The sequence below is a fragment of the Triplophysa rosa genome, linkage group LG5 (genome assembly GCF_024868665.1).
Source record: "Triplophysa rosa linkage group LG5, Trosa_1v2, whole genome shotgun sequence".
NCBI lineage: Eukaryota > Metazoa > Chordata > Actinopteri > Cypriniformes > Nemacheilidae > Triplophysa > Triplophysa rosa.
Window position 1 is genome coordinate 24,494,605 of NC_079894.1, and position 24,170 is coordinate 24,518,774.

At 37.1% G+C, this 24,170-nt stretch overlaps 1 protein-coding gene and 1 long non-coding RNA gene across 4 annotated transcripts; one reads left to right on the forward strand and one right to left on the reverse strand.

Moving 5' to 3' along the window:
* The first annotated feature begins 771 nt into the window (after positions 1–771).
* On the forward strand, positions 772–22,728 carry rorcb (RAR-related orphan receptor C b). Its single transcript, XM_057334719.1, has 10 exons — positions 772–1,063; positions 8,782–8,867; positions 9,095–9,236; positions 9,939–10,418; positions 10,815–10,936; positions 13,585–13,717; positions 17,557–17,664; positions 19,271–19,381; positions 19,516–19,628; positions 21,359–22,728. The coding sequence occupies exons 1-10, from the start codon at positions 1,057–1,059 to the stop codon at positions 21,518–21,520; spliced, it is 1,464 nt and encodes a 487-aa protein (XP_057190702.1). The 5' UTR covers positions 772–1,056; the 3' UTR covers positions 21,521–22,728.
* Positions 14,112–17,320, reverse strand: LOC130554849 (uncharacterized). Of its 3 annotated transcripts, XR_008963032.1 has the most exons (8): positions 16,995–17,317; positions 16,806–16,901; positions 16,542–16,700; positions 15,579–15,705; positions 15,265–15,415; positions 14,962–15,055; positions 14,559–14,897; positions 14,112–14,409 (listed from the first exon to the last, which is right to left on the reverse strand). It is a non-coding gene; the product is annotated as an uncharacterized LOC130554849 (long non-coding RNA). The 3 variants fall into 3 exon arrangements; XR_008963033.1 differs by having other exon boundaries at positions 16,548–16,700; positions 16,806–17,320; XR_008963031.1 differs by having other exon boundaries at positions 16,806–17,262.
* Positions 22,729–24,170: the final 1,442 nt, after the last annotated feature.

Below are 24,170 nucleotides of genomic sequence, written 5' to 3' on the forward strand. Positions count from 1 at the left end.
AGCGGGTCTCCAAAGATTACATAACCATCACAGGACCAGTTCTTATTTATTCCTAATGACTAAGTGATTTTCTTCTGCAATGTTTCAATCATAAAAGAGCCATTTTCCAAATCAACTTTTTCCTAATAGGCTAATTTGAGTGTGCACACAGGAAAGAAATGGACACATTTAACATTAAAATACTTATTATGACTTATAATATTTTCTGTGCTTTAGACTCTAAAATGTTTCATTGAGTTAGTTATTATTATGACCTGTAGGAATTGTAATTGAAACAATACGATAAGATGTAATTAAAATGTTTAAGTCACCAGAATCATTATTTTACAACTCTGCAATGCATGCAATAAACATGCTGGTTTTTAAACCAGATCTCTTCTACAATGTTTAGAATTTAAAAATATATTTTAATGTACAATATTTTAAACAAACGTGAGGTATCAGACAAAACATGTTTACATCATAAACAGATGACACGTTATTATGGTAGGTATCCCATAAGCCTTTGCATATTGAATAATTCAATTATGCATGCTCAGCTACATCAAGTCTTGTAGAAAGCAGTCAGTCACCGTTATGTTTTCCTTTTTTTCTCCCTTTTTCTGTCAGGATACTTTACAACACAATTGATGGCACCGTGTCGTAGTTTCATATGTTTAAAATAATGAGCGTAAGGAAGAAGCGCAATTAATAAAATGTCAAAGTACTCGTGCCACCTTAAGCGCTGCTGCGGGATGCGCGTCCCCGTGAGCAGTGAGCGATCATGTGAGAGTCCACGCGTCCGAAAGTAGGTTAGCACGGTAGAGTGAGGAGAGTAGAGGAAGAACGCGAATCATACCGCACTATAACACACACCGAGAGCGACTTTCAGCTTCTCAGAGCGACAGATACAGATTTAAAGACGCAAACTTGCTTCGAAGATCTTTTTCCATTATTTCTCTTCATAATAATGGTCACAATCAGAGCTGGAAAGTTCTTTTCGGGTCCCACCTAAGCTTTTTAGTCCATCCAAATATTATTACGCACCCTGTAGACTTTCAACAAATCGCGATCAAAATGAGAGGTAAGAGGTTTACTTGTTCTTGCAACTAGTATTTAATTATTTAAATGTCGACTGTGTTCATAATGAAAAGCACATGAATTGTTTGTCAACTTAAAATTACGTTTACACGAAAATGCGTGTGGTTTTGAAAGACACGATCTTTCCCGCAGTGCTCGCGCAGGAAACGGGCGCTCACGATATGCGCAATACTTGACATGTATACTTAATAATACTTGACATGTTTCAATCATCTGTCTTGTGTATTTATTCACATCCGTTCTGTTTCTGTGCGCACACTGGCGTTTTGCTCCATGTAACATTGACACTTGTTACTTTGTGACGCGTTTAAACGGAACGCGATAATGTGTAAATAAAACGCAAGAGGGTTCTGCGTTCTGCTGTTTGATGCACAGACGTTACAATGTATCAAAAATCTGACGCATCTGTAAAGCTTTTATTGGCGGCGAATCTCTGTTTGACATGCCTGTTTTATTACGTAATTTATTTGTATTGATAATTATAAATAAAATGTATTGCGTCATTTATCCCGCAACAAATCCAAAATCATTGAATTTAAACTTCTACTCTCTGAAAATATACAAGATGTATGTTTTAATAAATAATAGGCATATGTCTCCAAATATGTTCTGATAATGATTAAAATCGTGTACCATGATCTGTATAACTGTTATATGTTAATTGTAATATATTGTAAATGATCCTGTGCTGTTGGGGTGATATCGTCGTTTATAAATGTTGGGGAGAGTCTGGCGTGTCGGCTACGTGTTGTTGTTTTCAGAAGGCAGCATGGCAGGCTGTGTGAGCAGCTCTTGAAAATGCTGTTCTACTGACCTAGTTATGTCACTGAACATTACACAGCAGCGTTTACGAGCACGGACGTGGGGTGTGGAGGGGGTTTAGCTGGGCGGGGCTTCGCTGGAGTCGTGCAACCCCACGCGCTCTGTTTGCGCGCACCTTCAGACTTCAGCTTGAGTTTTGATCTTTACCTTGACCTTGACTATGGATATATATATATATATATGGATATTCCCATATTAAAATATACATGTGTATATGTGTAGTGGTTAAGTTAATATTATTTTCATGTAATGATAATAAGATAATAATAAAATAATAAATAGTTTATAATACTTTATTCTGATTGGATACTGTGATGTACAATATACTGTATATATACTCTTTTGTAGGATTCTTATAAAAACTATTTTTCATACTATTTATGAACAGTTTATGAAACAGTATACAGTAGGACGCTCTAAAGATATTTCTGTCACTGCTTAATGTCTTAACAGAAAAACAAAGACTGTCTAATCAGCTATCCAACTAAGTAAATATTGGATTGTGATAACTATTCATTTAACTAGTTGCCCAAACACCTTAAGGTTCTTTTGTCTGTTGGCACACACTGGGGATTTTCTCTCCGTTAGTTTGCTTTCTGGACAAATGTTAATGCCAGTTGCAGGTGTATGTGTCTGGGCACACTGTGGTGAGGTGGGGGCGTGTTTAAATATACACTAGCATCTGCACAATCTGTGTCACAGACAGTGGCGGAGCTAGAGTTTTATATATGGGGTGGCCAGGGGGTGGCCAAGGCTACTTCAGGGGGTCCACAGACCATGACAGAAAATGTGTGTTTAACCCTGACCTGGCATCAAATTATAAAAAATAAATCCTAGGATTGCTGTTAAGAGGTACAAGTGATAATTTACTTCTAAATGTATGTAGATGAAATAAACAATAAAATATAAATAATTAAAATGTTGATAACTTGTTTAATTTAAACAGAAACAAAGCAGCACCAGAGGTGTCACACGCTTTACACGCTACAAAACAAGCTTCTCTTTTGTCTTGAACTTGGAGAGCAGATTTGTTCACCTTGTTGTCATTTTTTCCAAAGCCTCTGTTAATTTCCGACCCTGATGTAAACAATGTATGTTATGTTGGGAACCGATTTACTATCTGTTAATGGAGCCTAACATAAACTTACACAATGAAAAGTTGATTAGGAATCCTAAAGCCAAGGCTGTCACAGGCTGTCGCCACTGGTCACAGAATGGGTGCATTTACATGCACAAAATAAACGGATATCTATCAAAAATCTGCTTATAAAAGAAACCTGTTTTCACGTGTTTACATGCATATCAACAAACCGGCTACGCAGAAAACCGCGTTTACATGGAAATTTGAGACTTGCCAGGTTTCTCGCATACAGTGACGTCACCATCGATAGTCTGTCTAGTCATTAAAAATGCAGAGGAAATCGGTCAGAATCTGTATTTTTATATCACTTCTTGTGTCCGCAGTACCTGCAAATGCAACAATAGTTTTTCATTTTGACCTTTCCACATCAACTGCATGATTTGAGAGCGGACTTTTATGCATTATTTTACTGTTACTTACATTTGGGACTTTTACTATTGCGCTGTCAGACATGAGCACATAAACGGCTAAGACTGTGCATGTAAACGCACTCAATGATAAATCCTGGAAAAGAGCTATAGTCTGACTCAGAGTAGATCTGCGATCAGAAACAATCCTAATGTAAATCTTGGTGTCACTTTGCATAGTCTGTCTTCATTGGCCATAACCTATAGCTACTTTCCCTCTCTGTTCTTACACAATGGGAACTCCAACATTTGGACCTCTTAATTAAAGCTTACATTTCATTTGTGCTAAATTAAACATTCTTCTTTAAATATTGATATCAAGATTCCTCTTAAATTTCATTTCTTTGTTTACGTTGTGGTTACACAGTTACTGTTTGTGCCCTCCACCCATGTTATACAACTCAAGTCTTGCTTGTTGTTTTTTTAAATGCCACAAGGATGAGACCTGCCTTATAATAAGGATATCATGCACGCAAACACTTTTTTGATACATAAATGAAGCTGGTCCAGGTGATAGTCTTATTTTGAAGCACCGCCACACGCCTCCTTAACTGGTTGGATTGGTGGCCAAATGACTAATGACTAATGACCAGACAGCTGGAACATTTGATACAAAGCGTGGCCTGAAGTGGCTTACTGACACTTTGACCGCTTTGCACTCCAGTGCCTGTCTTATCCAAAACCAGAGTGTAATTCTGTCCGTGTGAAAGCAACTGGATTTCATGTCACTGGGTGAGAAGAACAGAGGTGTATTATGTAAACCAGTGAGGTATTAACTCATTGTTCTTTACTGTGGCCTGCATATGCAAACCGCATGAACAGAAGTCATACTCGTCATCAGTATGACAAACAAGCAGGGCAGAAATAGATGAGTCTGAGATAATCAATAAACCATAGATCTAATTATGTACACTTTATTATGCAATATGATAGAAGTAATTTAGCCGGTTCTTTCTAATTTTTTTTTGCTGCTGTTACAAAAGAAGATTGCTCAATGGTGTGACACACATTACTGGTATAACTCAACAAAATTTGAGTTTTGTGGCTTTAAAAATGTTGCATCAGGTGATTCGTGTGCTTTATTCACCTATTTCAACTTATAAACTTAAATTAAAAAACTGCCTTAAATTTTTAAGTTAAATCAAGTAGGCTTTACAAGTCATTTAAAATATGTTAAACTACACTGTAAAAAAACTTAAGTTAAACATCTTCATTACATTTTTAAGTTGAATCAAATTAGCTTTATGAGTCAACTAAACTTTAATTATATTTAACCGACTTAAAACAAGTGGGTTCAATATAATTCAAGTTTAATTGACTAATTTTAAAATTAAGGCAGCTGAAATTAGTGATTTATTTACAGTGTATTAGGCATGGACCGGTATGAGATTTTGACGGTATAATAACCTTTAGCAAAAGTGTCACGGTTTCACGGTATTGCAATTGCAACAGTAAAATGTGTTATTTTCAAATGTCTGCGTATACAAACAACAACTTTTCAACTGGGCACAAACACATTTTATTTTTAACCAACATTCATAGAACATATATGTCAGATAAAAATAAATCCTTAAAATTTTAATACTCTTTCAAAAAAATTATTTTTGTCATAGCCCATATATTAGGCGAAAACATCAAACATTGCATTACATGACTTAATTATGTATTTTTGTGTAAATGGTTTAGTGGTTTTGAAACATTGACTCTTTCAAACCTCGGTATACCTTGAAACCGGTATTTGGCCCATGTGTATAAAATCTAGTTATATTTAATATAACTTCATTTTATAAGTTATGTGAAACACAACTAGATTGCCTAAGTCAGTTAAATATAATTTAAGTTCAAATATACTTATAAAGCCAATTTGATATAACTTCAAATTTTAAACGAGTAGTTCACATTCAAAATGAAAATTCTGTCTTCATTTACATGCTCTCTTGTCATTTCAAACATGTATGACTTCCTTTCTTCTGCAGAACACAAAAGAAGATATTTTGAAAAATGTTGGCAACAGATGCAAGTGAATGGGGGGCTGTTAACAACATTCTTCAAAATATCTTTTTTTGTGTTCTGGGGAAGAAAGTAAGCCATACAGGTTTGAAATGACAAGAGGGCGTGTAAATGAAGACAGAATTTTCATTTTGAAGGTGAACCACTCATTTAAGGAAACTTTTGATCTACAGCTTTTGAATTGAATTGTTGGAACTTCTAAATAAACTTTATTTACTTATTATTGCTTACTGATTCAATCTGAATTCATTAGGTTTCCCAAACATTTGGGAAGAGGCATTTTTAATGGTTTGATTAAGTACAGTAGAAATAATTATTTTTAGTATCACTTTACTGCTTGTCTTTAAGGTCATCAATATACTAGTGAACTTTGACAAAAATAACCTATTAATGATACACAAATTTATAGTCTCTCGATTCAGGAAAATGGACAAAAAATATTGGTGACTCATTCTGCACTACTGAGATTTTAGGCCAATCAAATGCTCCCTGAAAGATAGGTCGGCAGCCCCTCTTACATTACCCGACTCTTCAAGCACTGTGTTTAAAATCCATTATGCTTCACTAGTTAATCTAATCTCTGGTCTAGTGTTATGTCATCACTTTACTGAGTAAATCAGTGCTCTTTACTTCAAGCAAACATTTCTCATTTATGCCAATTATTAATAAATAACCATCAAAAAATCAGTTTAATCTGGTTAGATGGTCTTTTTTTGGTTCACATATTGACACATATTGTTCTTTTAACGCACTGTAAACCCGAATGTTCAAAGAAATTAAACAGTTTAAGTAGTGTAAACTTAATTTTATATAAAAAAATTCCTAACTTAAATGTTTTGAGTTCCTGTAACTAATTCTTACTTTTGAGTTAGTTTAACTTAATTTCAACAAGTTAATTCAAGATGATTTGTTGAGAATGAAATTCAGTTCCCAGCATGCTTTGCGTGAGACTGCATTAGGAAAGTAAATTTTGAAATGAAGTGTTATTTTATGAGTTTTTAGAAAGGAAAAAGCCTTGTTAATGATGAATGTTCAATTATCTTGGATATTTAGAAGAGTTTGTTGTGTTTTTGACGTTTGGGGTTACCATCGTTCAGAAGAGTGGTGCTTATGCTTAGGTTGTGGGAGGTGCAATAGCAGTCGTGTGTGTGTTGCATCATTCTCTGTGAAGGCTGTTTGTTAATTGTTGATGCAGCTGAACTGTTTAGGTTGTCTTAAGACCTTTCATTTATTTAGCTGTAAATAAAAAAAGTTACTTTGCTAAATGTTCAAAATTAAAAGGAGTCAACAACAGTACAACAAACTCAAAACTTACTAGTTTTGCTTACTTAAAATTGTTCAAAATTAAAAGGAGTCAACAACAGTACAACAAACTCAAAACTTACTAGTTTTGCTTACTTAAAATTGGGAACATCATAACTCAAAAAATTTGATGTAACTGATTACCCTATTCGGGTTTACAGTGCGGCTGTAGATTAATGTTTGTAAAAAACCTGGAGAAAAAGTGCATGCATACATCATATTAATCACCTTTGTCTGTCTAATATGAACATCTATTTTTATATCTTCAGATGTATGAAAGAAACAGTTATCTAAAGTTCTTCAGTGCTTGCCTTCACAGAAATTAGTCATGTTATAACATTTGTCATGTGGCTATAACTATTTTTAACGTTATGCTTTGGAAGTCAAAGCGCTGCAGACAAAAGCTGCTTAAATTGACACATAAACTTTTGATTTTAAATTTAAACACTGTCTGTCTGCAGTGCTTTAGCCTCCAAAGCATGAGGCTGAAGACGCTGCCAAATAACAACACAAAAAATCTGCTGTATTTCACACATCTGAAGGGCGGCGGGATACAATTTGAGCAAAACTTTGAAAACAAGCTGTGACGTTTTGCTTGTTAGTCTATTCATTTATAGCATCACATTTTAAAGGGATACATTTTATTGGCTTTTGTCTGTTCGTTTGTGTCGAATAAAGGACCACGGCACACTTATGTATCTGTCGGAACCAGTTCCACCTTAACAGAGAGAAGGGAAAGGTCTATTCAAATTGTGTGTGCCAGGGATCCGCCCACAACAGCCCTCCCCTTTTCACTGAGAAAGTATGTCAGTAGGACAATGAGTCCACATGGGCTTACAGCCAAGATGAATAAAGTGACGTTTGCAATCAACCAATCGCCGACGTGCCTGCCCGGGCATCGTCCAATAGGCTGGCAGAACTGGCAGGGAGGTGGAACGCCTGCATTATTAGTCTGAGCGGCCCTGAATGGCTTGCTAGTGGAATGTTTGCAGACGGAGGTTATATAACAGTACCCAGAGAGCGGTACGGGAGGGGCTCCTGAGGGCTTTTTCCATTGCATGCAACAGTGTATCTTGGTCATTGCTTCTTTCAGCTGACAGACAAAATGGAGGATGTTTTTTTCTTAGAAACGTGTCGCTGCAAGTTGCCCTTACAGAACATCCACATAATGTAGTCACATATTGAACATTTCTGTGTGAGTCCCATCTAAACCACATGGGATAACGTGGAAAAACGTGAAATTCATGTGGTTTTTCTGTAAGGGTGGTGCAACCTTATTAGTTCTTACGTCACCACTATTTGCAAAGTTTGTTAAAAAGAGATTTTTAAAGAGGTAGTATTCTTTTTTTAAAAGAGATTACATAACTTTTATTATTGACATTTGTTCACGATGTGTGAATAATTATCAAGTTCATGTTCGTTTATTTATAGAGCACATATAGAGCCCCAGGCCGACCAAAGTGCTGTACATGTCCAATAATACTGAGAAATAAAAACACAAATAATATTTAAAACACAATAGAAAATAAAACAAACAAACCAGACGCCAAGAATAAAAATCGATCATTATTGGCTAAAGTTACGTTTTTTCTACAGTGCTTTTTACATAATAAAGCTGATTTTCCCCCTTTTTTATGGTTTTATTACAGTATGTACTTTTATTTTATACATTACATTGTATGTGTAATTGATTGTATTTGATCATATGATTTATTTTATTTTTTTTAGAAGTGGATGTGAAGTTAAGCATCTCATTTTTAAAGAACCTTTCATTGATCAAATGAGAGCAGTAAAAGCAGAAACATAATTCACGCCACAGTTGGAAAATCAATCCTTGGCTATTTCTGTCTTTCATGCTGCGCAGAGCGAGACTGTTAATCCTCATTGCTTGTTATTAGTTGTTGTGTTGTGTTTATGACTAATCTAATTGCATGTGAGTCATTTCATTGTGTTTTGGGATAGCCTACGATCATATTGTATTGTTTTGTTGTATAACAATATTTTATGGTTTTGTTACAGCTCAAATTGAGGTTATACCTTGTAAAATCTGCGGCGACAAATCCTCTGGAATTCATTATGGAGTTATCACATGCGAAGGCTGCAAGGTAAGAATTCTTCCCATAATTCTTCATCTTTCCTTACCAAAAATGAGCAAGAACCCACACATCTAAAACAACGTAAACTTTGCACTCTATCCCGTATATTTACCTCTCATCATGCGGTTGTTTCTGGGTCAGTTTATATCACTTCATGTTTGTCATTCCAAGAAAAGCCACACCTGGTTGGAGTCATTCTGTACACTTTGGTAACACTGTGTTTTTTTTTTTTGTAGGGTTTTTTCCGACGCAGCCAGCAAAACAATGCCATGTACTCATGCTCACGACAGAGAAACTGTATGATCGATCGAACAAATCGAAACCGCTGCCAACACTGTCGCCTGCAGAAGTGCCTGGCACTCGGGATGAGCCGTGATGGTGAGAGAGTGGCGTATAATTTACTGGTGTTCAAGATTTGGTAAAACATAACAGAAATGTCAAAAATTATGATACAAGTTGAAGTGATAGTGTAAATAGGAACAGGCGGGGTCAAAGGTGCAACAATATGGATTTCCCAGTTGACCTTTTTGAACCCTGCATGTGTTTAGCATGAATCAGATTTCAAATATATACCTGTTGTGCCATTACTCCTGTGGATGCAAAAGCTCTTGGCTTTTTTGCAAATGAAAAATCTAGTTTTGTTCATGCTTGTTTAATTCAGTGATTCACTGATACAGAATGAGATTATAAAACATGATATAAGTGGTTGGTTATTCTAAAGGATTCACCTTCTGTTGATGAAACATTAGTAAAAACATTATAAAAAAACTAGTCTTATTATGCAATGGACTGTTTTTTAACTAATTTAAGTATACAGTAAACAAGCACCAAATAAGACATTATACTTTGCATAAATGAAATTTAAGCACATTTTCCATTGGTGTTAAAAATAGTCTCCAATTACTTTATGCAAAATAAAGTAATCAAGTTCTTCTATAACCATGTCAACGATTTTCAACCTTTTCGTGATATTGATTAAAGCAGTTGCTCTATATTCCTAACGCAAAAGCAAATTGTGTTATTTTTTGTTAATACAGAAATACAATAAATAATCAGTCGCTTATTATTGACTTTCTGCAGCGGTAAAGTTTGGACGCATGTCAAAGAAACAGCGAGACAGTCTGTATGCAGAGGTCAAGCGGCATCAGCAGCTGTCTCAGGACTGTCTGACGGGTTTGGGTGGTGGTCTGCCATCTCATGACAGCAAGGACATGGGCGAAGACAGCGTGCACAGCCGGCTGTACAGCAGCGGGGGGTCCAGCGCCACCCTCAGCGACCTGGACGACATCGCCGCACTGCCCGACGGCCTGCTGTTCGACCTTCCATTGACCCCGGAGGAGACAAGAGAGTACTGCGACCTGGACATACTCGAAGGCGACGGGGGCAGTTACAGGAGCGCAGGAAGTGGAGACTCGTCCAATCAGAGCTCACCAGAGTCTAGCACTGTAGATTTCACAGAAGCGGGGCGGGTGAAGCATGAGTATTTACTGCCCGAAAACAGTCTCCTAATGCAGTCTTTACTGGGTTGCCTACAAGACAACTGCTCTCTAAATTATATAGGTAAACTGCCATTAGACATCATCTTTAAGGCTGCAATCTGGAACTTTTTTGGTTAAAAATAAGCAAAAATCTGTCATTATGCAAGTACATAAACAGTCCTCACAACAGTCAATTTTTAATAATGATTAATAAGCTGAGCTGTCTGGTATGATTTCATGACAGATGTCAGATTGACGTAAAGATAAGTACATAAGGTAATCTACAAATTTATGTTTCATGATGGCGATAGAGAGGCAAACGTACGGACTGAAGCTTTTACAGAATCTTCAAAAATGGCAGAAAGTACAGCAGGTAGACAGACAGAAAGGACAGCAGGATAGATAGATTGATACGTAAGTTGGACGCAGGATATTGATGGGAACTCTGCTTATGTTGCATCTGTTTATTTGTGTTCAGAGCGGATCACTCAAAATGTCGTGAAGTCTCACCTGGAGACATGTCAGTACAGCACAGAAGAGTTAAAGAAACTCACCTGTAACGTCTACACACCTGAAGAAACTCGCAGCTTTCAGCTCAAGGTACACCCAAAACAACCTGATCTGAACATCTGTAGTCAGTGGTGCCCCCAAGGGGGGCCGGGGGGTGGCCCCTCCAAAAAAGTAACTGGCACCCCATTCCCCCCAACCAGAATGAGATTTTTTAAATATATATATTTTTTATATTAGAATAATAGTATTAATATTTATTAATTAAAATGTACATTATCGAAGCACTATGTAAAAAAATAACTTGTATAATGTGTTATGTAGAATACGATCTCAACCCCTCCTCTCTCGTTTAACCTGCGAAACCGTGACTAATCACACTGAAGTGACTTAAAACCACGAAAATGAGTATTTACACAGAGCGTTAATGCAGCTCTAAAGCAGCATAAATGCATTTACACAGGAATTAAAATAATGCGAAATAATGCTGAACATAACTACAAAAGCACAGTTCTAACAATATGCTGATGAAATAATATCTTAAATTAAACAATATAAACTCAAAATATATATATACTGACACTAATAATAACAATGCATACTTTAGGATAAAAGCAATAATAGGCTATAAATGCAACATTTTAAATGATTTTCCTAGCTAACAAACACTCTCGGGCACCTCACCGCATACTGAAAGACGCCAAAAGTTGTTTTAAAGAGCCACAAAGTCACTGTCGACCAGGTAAATGAACAGTTCCGATGTTACAGCAAATGTTACCAGATCGTTTTCGTGTATGAAATACTGTCCTCAATGAGATGCTTCTGGAAATATAACGACAAAATCCTGCATTTCAATCCTAGCCCGACAAGACCCAAATAATTTACGCTGCTAGGGCCGGGCATCTGTGCACAAGCGCTACTGTCCTCACTTTACGATCTGGACTGAAGCACACTTACATTATTATGATGCGACTGTTTTGAGGTAAACGGTAAGAAAAGCACACACTCTCTCATCACAACACAATGTTAAGTTTGTGATTTATTAAGTGTTCGACTTCATGCGTGTGTTGCGGAGACCCATCTGCTTAAGTAACATGAGAGCTTTTCAAATAACTCTGCGACACTGCGTAATGTCCGACAAACCTAATATTTGAAGCAGTTTGAGACGCACAGTAAAACATGTCTGCATGTGATCATGTCACACGTACCAGAAGTTTTTTTCCATGAAGGAGAGGAGCTTAAGGAGGAATTTAAACAATTTCATGAGTTCAAATAAAAAAATCTGCATGCCGGGCCTGAGTCACAAACAATCATACTCCAAACATTTTTCTAAATTAACTTTAAAAAGAAACGAAACGAAATAAATGTAATTTTCCATTAAAAACTAATCTAAACTATTTTAATGGCTGAAAACGGTCTCAAAATTTACATACAATACAAACAACATTTACAGCCTGCCTGAGTAAACAAAAATACTCCAAACATTTTTCCTCATTAAATCATTTTATGATGAAATGAAATGAAAAATTTGTTTGAATTATTTAAAAAAACCTGTGTTGTTATTATTAGCCTTAAACAAATGTGGTTGTGTGTTTTTGGCTTCATCTTCACTCTCTCACTTTCTGCTGACATAACAATGACGTAGTTTAGAGCGGCTTTAATGCGCCTTCATTTACACTAAACCTGAGCCACATCTGAGTCGCCTTTGATACTAGCGTCTGAGGAGGGTCAGAGGCGGCATATTTTAGATCGGCTTTCGTGCGGCATTGTGTCTTTACACAGAAATTTAATCCGCCACAGAGACGCCTTAACTCGCCTGTGTAAAGACGCCTTAATATGCGAACGGCAGCCGCAGTACCATGCACGTGACGTCATGTTTGCTCCTGTTCAGTCAGCACGCATGAAAGGTGTAGAGGGTTGGAGACGAAACTCACAAACTAGTAAGTAAAACATGGTTTATTGTATGATAAAACTTATTGTATCAAACTCTAATACGGGTTGGCTAACTGAGATTAAGCTAGTCGCTAAGGCATTGGATTTGAATTTTTCTGCTGCTCATACTCGCATTTTGATCGATCACTATACATGTTTGGTTAATACATTACTCCATCAGCTGATCTTTAAATTGTTGGATTTGCAGTTTTTGGCATCTATTACTATCATATTTTTTTATAGTCAAATATATGTAGAACAGTTAGCGAATTAGCATGTATCGATCAAACACTGAAAATATTAGTAAATTCAATTAGAAATTAAATCGTAAGACTAGTAATAACTTTATATGATCCCAGTAGTATTAATGGCAACGCCAAAACTCTTAACCATTAGATTCAGGCATAATAATTTTTTAAAAATGTGCCACCCTAAGATTTGTACTGGCCCCTTTATGCCATCCCATAAAAAAATCCTGGGGGCGCCACTGTCTGTAGTACATCATGGATAGAAGGGTTGGGCCTATAGATGATCACTGACAGACATCACAATGTTTTGGGCTCGCATCGTGATTCCAAACGACGTGCCCGATTTAAGATTAATTCCATTTTAATTCCAACTACATGTGTAATTCAACCGATGTCGCCCAACCCTAATGGATAGCATAAAGGCCTCTTCAATATTCTTTATTTTTTCTCAAAAACAAAGCTGTAAAGTATAAAAATTATCTCCAAAACATTTGGGAATTTCTAAAAGTGTCTCACTGCCTAATCATTGTTGTTATGTTCATATTTTCTGTGTGTTTTCAGTCTGCAGAATGGATGTGGCAACAGTGTGCCCTGCACCTCACAAATGCCATCCAGTACATTGTGGAGTTTGCCAAGCGTGTCTCTGGGTTCATGGACCTCTGTCAGAATGACCAGATTATCTTGCTCAAAGCAGGTCAGTGCCGCCTTTATCTTGCACGGATAACACTTACACAGTAAAAAAGGCGGTGTCAAATTAACACTTAAAGAGTTGATTTTAACACTTCTTAGGAGCACATATGGTCCCACTCTATCAAGAGTAAAAAGAACACTATTCGTAGTGTAGGATTGAGAGTGTTAATATAGCACCAATAAGTGTTAAAAAATGACACTTCGAGTGTATAGCATTACACTCGTTATTGTTGTACAAGTTTAACACTATGGGGTATATAACACCACCAGTGTTGTTTCTACTCCTTAAGTTTACTCTCAAAGTGTTATTAATAGTGTTGTTTTTGGTGCAAAATATATTTTACACCGTTTTCAGGTGTACATGATTAAACCTAAAATAAAGATTCTTTAGACAGATGTAAACATTCAGATGTTTATTTAACAAATGGACAAAGTGGCTACTTCAAAACATGCCATGTGTACAGGTCAACTTGTCACATTCATAGTACTGCACAGATATAAAATCATTAATAAAAGACATGAAATCATCTGTTTTGCAATAAAACCATGACAATCACATTTTGACAAGACTGCAGTATGGTACAACAAACCAAAAGAAATTATCAGACCCATAGGACATCTGCAGATCAAAAGGTTTATAATACATGAGTTCAGTGGCATCTTCTCACCAAAAATCAAAACAAAATCCAGTTCAATCTGTAAAAAAACACCATAACAGAAAGTAAGCGAAATGGTGTTTACTTTAAAATGAATGTTCTGCATTTAATAGAGCTCAACAATACAACAGATGTAGTCTATTAACCTTAATTCATTATTATTATCAATCAATTAATAAATTGTCTTACCAGGCCTTTAATGTCCAAATAGCGTGGAAATTGAGTCCGCACATCAGCGCAACTGCTTGGGTCACGATTCATCTTGCGACGATACTGAAACGTCTCGCTCATTTTGACCTTTACTGTGTCCACCTCTGAAGTATGCTTCATTAAAGAAACAGCTTCCCTACACTGTTCTTCTGTCAGGATAACCTCTGTGCTGGATGAAGCTTCTCTCTGCGCAGATGGGCCACCACTGAACGACTGGGAGACACATCTACGGATCTCTGAGGGTGCACTGTTCCTTTGAATGTTCTTAATTTTCCATGACAAATACCCCTGTCTGCTCTGAGGGTCATAATAATGTTCCTAAAAAAACAGAGGTTTTCAGTAAAACAAGTGACTAACAAATTTAACAACAATATTTACTTACATATCCATGCTTCGCATACGGATCCCGGAGATACGGAAACAGGGCGATTATTCCTTGGGCATACATTTCTCTTATGCGTTTGGTTGGAGATGTGCTGTCAAAATAATATGAATAAACAATCAAATTAATTTTAGCATGTTTCTTTGATAAACACATTCCCACATATTTTGATTAATGCTTTTACCTGATTTTCATCTGCAAATAATAATAAATAAATTACCTGGCATTGTAGTCCTGTGAATTTTTAAAAATAAATTGTATCTTTTTGTACTTTGGCAATCATAACCACTGAATCAAGAATACCTCAAATGTGTTACATGTGCTTTTCAGTCATATATGCAGCAAGAATTTTGATCATCTTTCTCCTGGTGCTGTCAGACAGGCTTTTGGTTTTGTGGTACTCTCTGATGATTGCATCCCCACCAGGTTTACTTTGCAGGATTTTCTGGACAAGCTGCAAGTTATATTGCATAATTTACATCAACCACACACACAGTAGTACTGCATCTGCTTCTCGGGTGTTTACTTGCATTTCATTTTTAAGTATTAACACAATGACATAGTGTGATGTGTGCCCTGCTTTTAGAATAATATGCAAGGCACAGAGACACACTCACAATTCCAGCTTCATCTTCAGCTCTCCTGTAGGACTGTCATCACTTAGAAGAACGGTGTCATCAGATTCACAGCTTGCAATCTCAACTGAGCTTTCTTCACTTGACACTGAAGGGGCCTGGGTCATATCTGTAGACAAAGGATTTTAAAAACCTCAAATTAGTCTTGGTTGAGTTTGGTGATTTTAGTTAATATTGTGCCTAACAACACCCTACAGCTGAGATTTAACAATATAGCACTGCTTTTTTTAAACTATTAAATAGTATTGGCAAAATCATGGTTTTACTACAGTAACAATGTTTTTTGGCGTTACCTGTAGTGAAACCATGTTTTAATTTCCGTAAAGGTGACCACTAAGATTGAGATTGATAAATCTCATAATCCAATTATAAAATGACAAGCATCAAAGTTTGATTTCAATCATTTAAATGTTTGATATGGCCTTACTCCATCAACAATATATATATATATATATATATATACACACACGCTACATTTTCACATAGTGGTCTTTACAATATGTAGTAAATCACGAAAATGACTTTAGCTGGGTTTTCACAAGGAGGGTACCATTTCAGGCGAAATTAACGGCATGCTCTGCAGAGTTTGCAAGCATACGAGCAGTTTAGTTTGAACACGCGTTTACACAATTTGCATGACGATAGTGCGAGCATGTCTTAACTACAGTCTGGCGACACAACGTGATATTCAGCGCCGAAGACATGCAACGCACCGAGGATCTCATGCAACTCACAATGGGCTAATAAATGTTTTAAATGCGTTGTACATTCAGATTTTATACGCGTTTACTTAACGAATTTAATTCCATATCAAACACTCCCCCAGTCAGCCTAAATGCACATTAATAAATGCGTCACAAAAAACATTGCGTTAACACGTGACTGCTTGGCGGTCCTAGCAAGCACACAAAGCCATGCTCTGCTCAAACACAATGTCACACTCACCATTACCATTTGAAGAATTCTCTAATCTTTGCTGAAAAACACCCAAATTCGGCTGCTTCAGAACGTCCTCGAAAACATCCTCATCAACTTCAGTGCCAGACTCATCGTAAAGCCTGGCCTCGGGCCGACTAGAGGCGGTAATGCCGAACTTCACAAAGGCTGTGAACGAACCCAAATAAGCTTCAGTTTATTGGAAATATAAATGTAACCACAATAGGCAGCTTCTTGTTAATTATTATTTGCTTATTTCACAAATACAATTACCTTCGTCTAGAAAATCAGAAAGTTTCAAATCGCTTTGAGAAACTTTCTCAAACTTCTGTTCACTTCTGAATTTAACTTAGACTAGTATCCTTAATCCTGATAAAAGCATTTAGTTAGTAATTACACGCCATTTATACATTTTTTACATACAATTAATTTTATAAAGAGGACGAAAATAACCTTACTCACATTCCATCTTGCACGAAGAAAATGGCCTCTTTGTCTTCCCCCTCAGATGGGGTAATTGGGGGGAGGAGTCAAGATAATTTGGCGGGTTTTTTGCACTTAAAGTGTAAAAATAGAATTACACCTTGTGTCACCCCTTCAACTACACTACAAAGGAGTATTCGTTAACACTGTAGGTTATTAATTTAACTCTTTTAGAATTAATAATATTTAACACTGCAATTTCTACACTGCTGATTTTACTGTGTAACTAATCCCTGATTAGACACCAGATTTCATATAACTTTATCCAGTCAAATCCATGATGTGGCATTTCTAAAGCCGTCATATACAGTACACTCATTCTACATTCCTTTCATAGACGGTTTTACAGGCAACAACATAAACATACGTTAATGTGCATGCACGCTTTCGTGGCCGAATTCTAACGTCCGGTACACATCCGCAAAGAAAGTTAATTATATTCACTATCAAGTTAAAAGTCGTTTTTGTTCTCTCTGTCTGTTTCTCTTTATTTTTTCCTCCCTTTCATTCACACTTCTCTTTCTCTCTATTACTGTTCCAGGATGTTTGGAAGTTCTGCTGATCCGAATGTGTCGGGCTTACAACTCTTCCAATAACACTATGTATTTCGACAGAAAGTTTGCCAGCCCGCAGCTCTTCAAAGCTCTCGGTGAGTCTCTGGTTTTGATCGGGACAGCATACTACTGTACATGTACCATACTACTCATGCTGAGCATGCTGCATTGGGTACTGTATCTCACAATGCAATGATCTCCATTTGTCTCCAACCTGACAAAGGAAACACAAGCGATGTCAACCATAATTTTTAGCATTTCTTCACTGTAGAAATGTATTTGATGATGTTTTGAAGGATTCACTTTCAAGCAAAGCATGTGTTAGTTTACAATGCAAAACGCAATTAGCATGTCAAGACCAAGAAAAACACAAGAGGTTAGAGCTAAAGTCAGAGCGTTGGCATCATGAATTCATAGATGAACACAAAGGCTAACACCTTTTTAACCCACTTAATGAACACAAGTGATGCTAGAGGCGAGTAATAATTCTTCAACAAAGCAAAAAATGAAAACAGTTCTAGGGGGCGCTCTTTATGTTTTAATACATTAAAGCAGCCCTAACACACGCGGTTTCTGCCAATCTCATATTAATCTTGAGTACCTATAGAGTAGTATTGCATACTTCGTATCTTCGAAGAGTATTTAGTTTAATAACATTTATAAAAGATAGATACAGCTGTACGATTATTTCCGAAAGCATACGGCACGTGCGGGAAGGAGGGATAGAATGAACTAAAGCACGTGCGCACCCATTTCCAACAAAACACAGACATCACTTTCACTCACCACATGTGGTTCATGTCCGGCATCTTTTAGCGCTGGGACGGCTCCATATATCAGTTTCAAACGATCTCCAAATCCAGCATTATATCCACCGTTTATATAACATTCATCACCCAAATGCAGTAAACAAACAAACACCTGAACTTCGCGAACGTATGCTCTCTCTCTCTCTCCTGCACACAAGTGAAAGTGACGTCTGCGCATGCTCCGTCTCCTGCTCTCCTTGCTGCCGCGTGGGCATGCCGCGTGCTTTTCCGGGAGAATTGTCCAATAAGGGACTAAGAAAAATTGTTACGAAACAGTTTTATATGTTCGAAAAAAACTTTCTGAAACCTGTACGATCGCTGGGGGAGTGTATCGAGCACAGAAATACTATGCAATAAGCCCAACTCGTTTTTTGACAAGTTGACCATGTTAAGCATGAAAAGACAGCACATTTAACATTGTAAAGAAGTCAGAATGCATGACACACTGTTGTACCACCCCTTTAAAAATTCTTTAGACTTGGAACAAGTTCAACCATTAGTATAATTTGCCTTAGTTCAATAGATTGACTGTGCTTCTCACAACACATATTTTTTCGAAACCGTGTTGCAAGAAATGGCATTTTACAAACCCCTCAATGAATAAGCCATATGAGACGATGAAAAAGCTTCTTTCATTAAACCACTTTCATTGATTTTCATTATTTTTTTAGATTAGATCTGTATAAATGCACATTTACTGGATGGTACTGGATGCTGATTGGTGCACACAGAAATTTGCTAATAAATTAGATTTTCGTTTCATGGACAGTACAGTATGTTTTAGTGTAAGGATTGCAATTTTTCAATGGGCAGAAATCTGTTTTATTCCTAAAACTGTGCGATTTATTAGTCCTTCTTCAGTATGGTAACTGGTGCATGTATGTATTCATAGGTTGTGATGATCTGGTAAACGCAGTCTTCGAACTGGCAAAAAGCATGACTCGTCTGCAGCTGAGTGAGGAGGAAATGGCTTTATTCAGCGCAGCGGTTCTGCTGGCACCAGGTAAGATGTTCACAACGCATGTCTGGACCCATTTCCTAGTGCAGGGGTATACTCCAGGATAATAAAATAGGTACAGTGGTCACATTTGTACATTAGCATGTACATGTTCTCACAGTTTAAAACGTGTTTTTCAGATCGTCCATGGTTGACAGAGTCTCAGCAGGTTCAGAAACTCCAGGAGAAGGTTTACATGGCCTTGCAGCACTGCTTGCACATGAATGGAGCCACCACAGAAAAACTGGACAAGGCGAGAAACCATATTCTTTGTTTAAAGACCATGTTATATTACACAATATAACAATTTTAAAAAGTTGTGTTTTGCTTTAATTTGTATTGTTTCTTTATGAAGTTTAACACACTGAATACAAAAATCACATACATTTTTTTAAAACATCGACGGTCCTCACAAAAAAAAAAAATATATTTTCACACTTATACATTTCGGTATTATTACTCGTATGCAGAAATTACAAGAAATTACAGAAATGACAAGAAATAATATACAGTACACTCATTCTACATTCCTTTCATGGACGGTTTTGCAGGCAACAACATAAACATACGTTAATGCGCATGCACGCTTTCGCGGCCGAATTCTAACATCCAGTACACATCCGCAAAGAAAATAGTCCCTCATTTCTGAAAACAAGCAAAAGAAATAACAAGTAAATTATATTCGCTAGCAAGTCAAAAGTATGTCTAGCCAGTATTATTTTTGGTTAGCAGAATAAGAACCGTTAAGTTGTGGCTAGAAGGGATACAGCTATGGCTGGAAGTGATGCAAAATCTTGCCATAAAATTATAATAAATTAAATTAGCTAACCCCTACACCTACCCCAACCCTAAACCTAACCTTACAATGATAAAAAAATGGTAAGTTGTCAGCGTGACAAAAATGGCGCATGCCCAGTGATATAGAAGCTGTATCCCTTCTAGCCACAACAGAACCTTTACTTGGCTAAATTTAAATGCGATAAAGCTACACAATTCATTTAACAAATTGTTTATTTAATACAATTAATATACTGTAAAATTCAACAATTTTTTTATTTAATACAATTATGAAACAATAAAATATTAATATAAATTAAATAAATTATAAATATTTATATTATCCACTAGCCAGATGGATCAACAAACACAGACCTGAAGTTAACTTCGGGCCAGGCATCCGATGAAACCGTAAATAGTACTGCAATAACACAATTAGATTTTTCTAGAAGGTTCACAGTTTCTTTTTATTAGGCATATTAAGTTAACATTAAATAGTTGTACAAGATTAAACATTTAAACATATTAGTTCTGTCCACATCGTTCAATTTATGTTAAATTATAAACTTGCACTAATGTTTGTCTCCTTTTCTACCTTTACAAGGTACTAGCATAGCACTGAGCTCAAAACAACAGTTTAACATAACAGTTACTAAAAAGGAGTCGTCCAAAACTTCAGAAGTGGACATTTGATCGTTTTTGTCTTTTATGACTTATACTGTCCCCACGTACCAAGTTCCAGACATAGTCACCCATCATCGCTTCATCCCACCTTCCCTGTGCTACAGAAATGTCTTTAATTTTCTAACAGTGACAGTTGGAAAATCATTTTTAAAACGTGAACATTTTTACAGTTTTTGTTTATTTGCAATATACCGATATATCGTAATTAATGATATAAACTCAAAATTTACTTGAGCTAAATTTACACTAAAACATTGATGCTACATGATAATAAATATTACCACAATAATTAGCACCACAGAATTGTGCATGAACTATAAAATGGTCGGGCGAAACTAAAATTTGGGAAATGGATCTCGCTCTGTGTTTTTGTCATGTGCATCCAAAGTGCATAGTGCCACGTAATGTAATTGTGCATGAAACTACTGTATACTTGAATTCATTTAATAGACATTCTCTTCTATAAGAGAGAATTGTGCACTGCAATCTATCAAAATGACCCTTGTCATCTTACCTTTACAGATGGTGTCTAAACTACCACGTATGAAGTCCATCTGTAACCTGCACATTGACAAGTTGCAGTTCTTCCGTCTGGTTCACCCGGAAACAGCCTACAGCTTCCCGCCTCTGTACAGGGAAGTGTTCGGCAGCGAGATCAACTTTCCTGACTCCACCAACAGTTAAATAGAGAGAGAGGGAGAAAGAGAGTGATGGGCAAATTAGAAAAGAGTGCACAACGAAAACAGTGGAGAAAAATACATCCTGTCATTTAAAAGCAGCATTGAAAACGAAGGCGTTTTAAAACCTTATGCAGTCCAGGGAGAATGCAACACTGTATTACATCTGAACCACACACACATCCGGTAACAAACTCTCATAAACATGATAAAACACACACATAACACGCACAAACACAACCTGCCACAGGGGCCAACAAAGTGTTTTAGATAACGCTAACATGCTCTCCAGTACACGAATAACCGTTTAAAAACCATGCAGACATTCAGATTATTCCTGGGATTGTGCTAGATCTAATCTAGCTGTTGTTTCATGAAAACACTGCTGAATTTTCATGAAATCTTACATGTTGACACAGGATTTTTGTATACAGTGATTTCTAAAGGATCAAACTCTCTTCCACATAATAGACCATGAACCTTCAGGAGAGCACAACACCCTTTTAATGAAGTATACAATATTAGGGCGATAGTCAATCGTCCTTCATCACCGAATCACTCTTTCAGTGTCGATATCACTCTTTATTCTTGTCTCCCATTGTTTTTTACCCTCTGGCGAATTATGAATGTATCCCAGGGAACTATAGCACTTGTTTTGATTTGAGACCGAATGTAGATGTTGCACTTTTTGCTTTACAAAGCTTTGACAATCTGCTCAAAAAGAAAAGAAAAAACAAATGTGCCCAGGTATTCAGTAAATATGAAGGGACCATTTGACCAAATACCACTTTACCAGTGCTGCTTTAAAGGATTATTCAGTGTTATATACAAGTTATTTTTCTAGTTTGAACATAAAAAATGCACAGACACTTAAATGCACTTAAAGCTGCAATCTGTAACTTTTGTCTCTATATCGTCATCAACATAAAATTGCATGTTATTGTACATAGTTATTTTTATGTGTGTTGAAATTAAATCAGAATCAGAATCAGAATCAGAATCAGAAGAGCTTTATTGCCAAGTGTGCTTGCACACACAAGGAATTTTCTTTGGTGTTGGAAGCTTCTAGTACAGACATACAACACAATGACAATACAATATAATACGATTTACAGTCTAAAAGATTCTAAATTGTGCATATATAAAATAAAGACTATTTTACAGAAAATGGGGGATAATAACATATAAGAGACATTGTACCGGGTAGTATATAGTAGAATAAACATATTAACAGATTGTATGTACACTTGTGCAAATGGATAATTTAGTAAGTAGAGGTAGTGTTATATACATGTATACATAAGATGTAGATATAATAAGGCACAGTAGTGCACACTATAGGAGTAGTGGAAGTGGAATATTGCTCTTAAGGAGCAGTTATCTGTTTAGGAGGGAGATTGCCTGGGGGAAGAAGCTGCTTCTGTGTCTGGAAGTCCTGGTGTTTGGTGCTCTAAAGCGCCGGCCAGAGGGCAGCAGATCAAAGAGTTTGTGTGCTGGGTGTGTGGAGTCAATGATGATTTTTCTTGCCCTGTTTTTCACTCTGGAATCGTACAGGTCCTGAAGTGTGGGCAGAGGAGCACCAATAATTTTCTCAGCACTACGAACTGTCCGTTGTAGTCTTCGTAGGTCTGATTTGGTGGCCGAGCCATACCAAACAGTAATTGAAGTGCACAGAACAGATTCGATGACCACTGAGTAGAACTGGGTCAGTAGCTCCTGTGGTAGGTTGAACTTCCTCAATTGACGGAGGAAGTATAACCTCTGCTGGGCCTTCTTTACAATGGAGTCTATGTGGGACTCCCACTTCAGGTCCTGAGAGATGGTGGAGCCCAGGAACCTGAATGACTCCACAGTATCCACAGTGCTGTCCAGGATGGTGAGGGGAGGAAGTGATGGAGGGTTCCTTCTGAAATCCACTATCATCTCCACTGTCTTGAATGCATTCAGCTCTAGGTTGTTTTGACTACACCAGGCAGCCAGCTGAGCAACCTCCTTTCTGTAGGCAGATTCATCACCATCTTGAATAAGGCCAATGACTGTGGTGTCATCTGCAAACTTCAGGAGTTTGACAGAAGGGTCTGTAGAGGTGCATTCGTTTGTGTAGAGTGAATATAGCAGTGGAGAAAGAACACATCCTTGAGGAGCTCCGGTGCTGATGGTACATGTGCTGGATTTAAATTTTCCCAACCTCACTAGCTGCTGCCTGTTCGACAGGAAGTTAATAATCCACTGACAGGTAGAGGTTGGCACAGAGAGCTGGGTAAGCTTGGGCAGGAGGAGGTCTGGGATTATGGTGTTGAAGGCCGAGCTGAAGTCTACAAACAGGATCCTGACGTAAGTCCCTGGTCTGTCTAGGTGTTGTAGGATGTAATGCAGTCCCATGTTTACTGCATCGTCCACAGACCTGTTTGCTCGGTAAGCAAACTGGAGGGGATCAAGAAGTGGTCTGGTGATGTCCTTCAGGTGGGCCAGTACAAGTCTCTCAAATGACTTCATGACCACAGATGTTAAAGCAACAGGCCTGTAGTCATTAAGTCCAGATATTTTGGGTTTCTTCTGTACAGGGATGATGGTGGAGCGTTTGAAGCATGAAGGGACTTCACACTGCTCCAAAGATCTGTTAAAAATATTAGTGAAGATGGGCGACAGCTGCTCCG

What these genes read in the sequence shown, in the direction of transcription:
- rorcb (XM_057334719.1), top strand. An exon ending in CTCGCAGCTTTCAGCTCAAG is followed by an intron (nt 10,937 to 13,584) that starts GTACACCCAAAA and finishes GTGTGTTTTCAG; the next exon opens with TCTGCAGAATGGATGTGGCA. An exon ending in GATTATCTTGCTCAAAGCAG is followed by an intron (nt 13,718 to 17,556) that starts GTCAGTGCCGCC and finishes TTACTGTTCCAG; the next exon opens with GATGTTTGGAAGTTCTGCTG.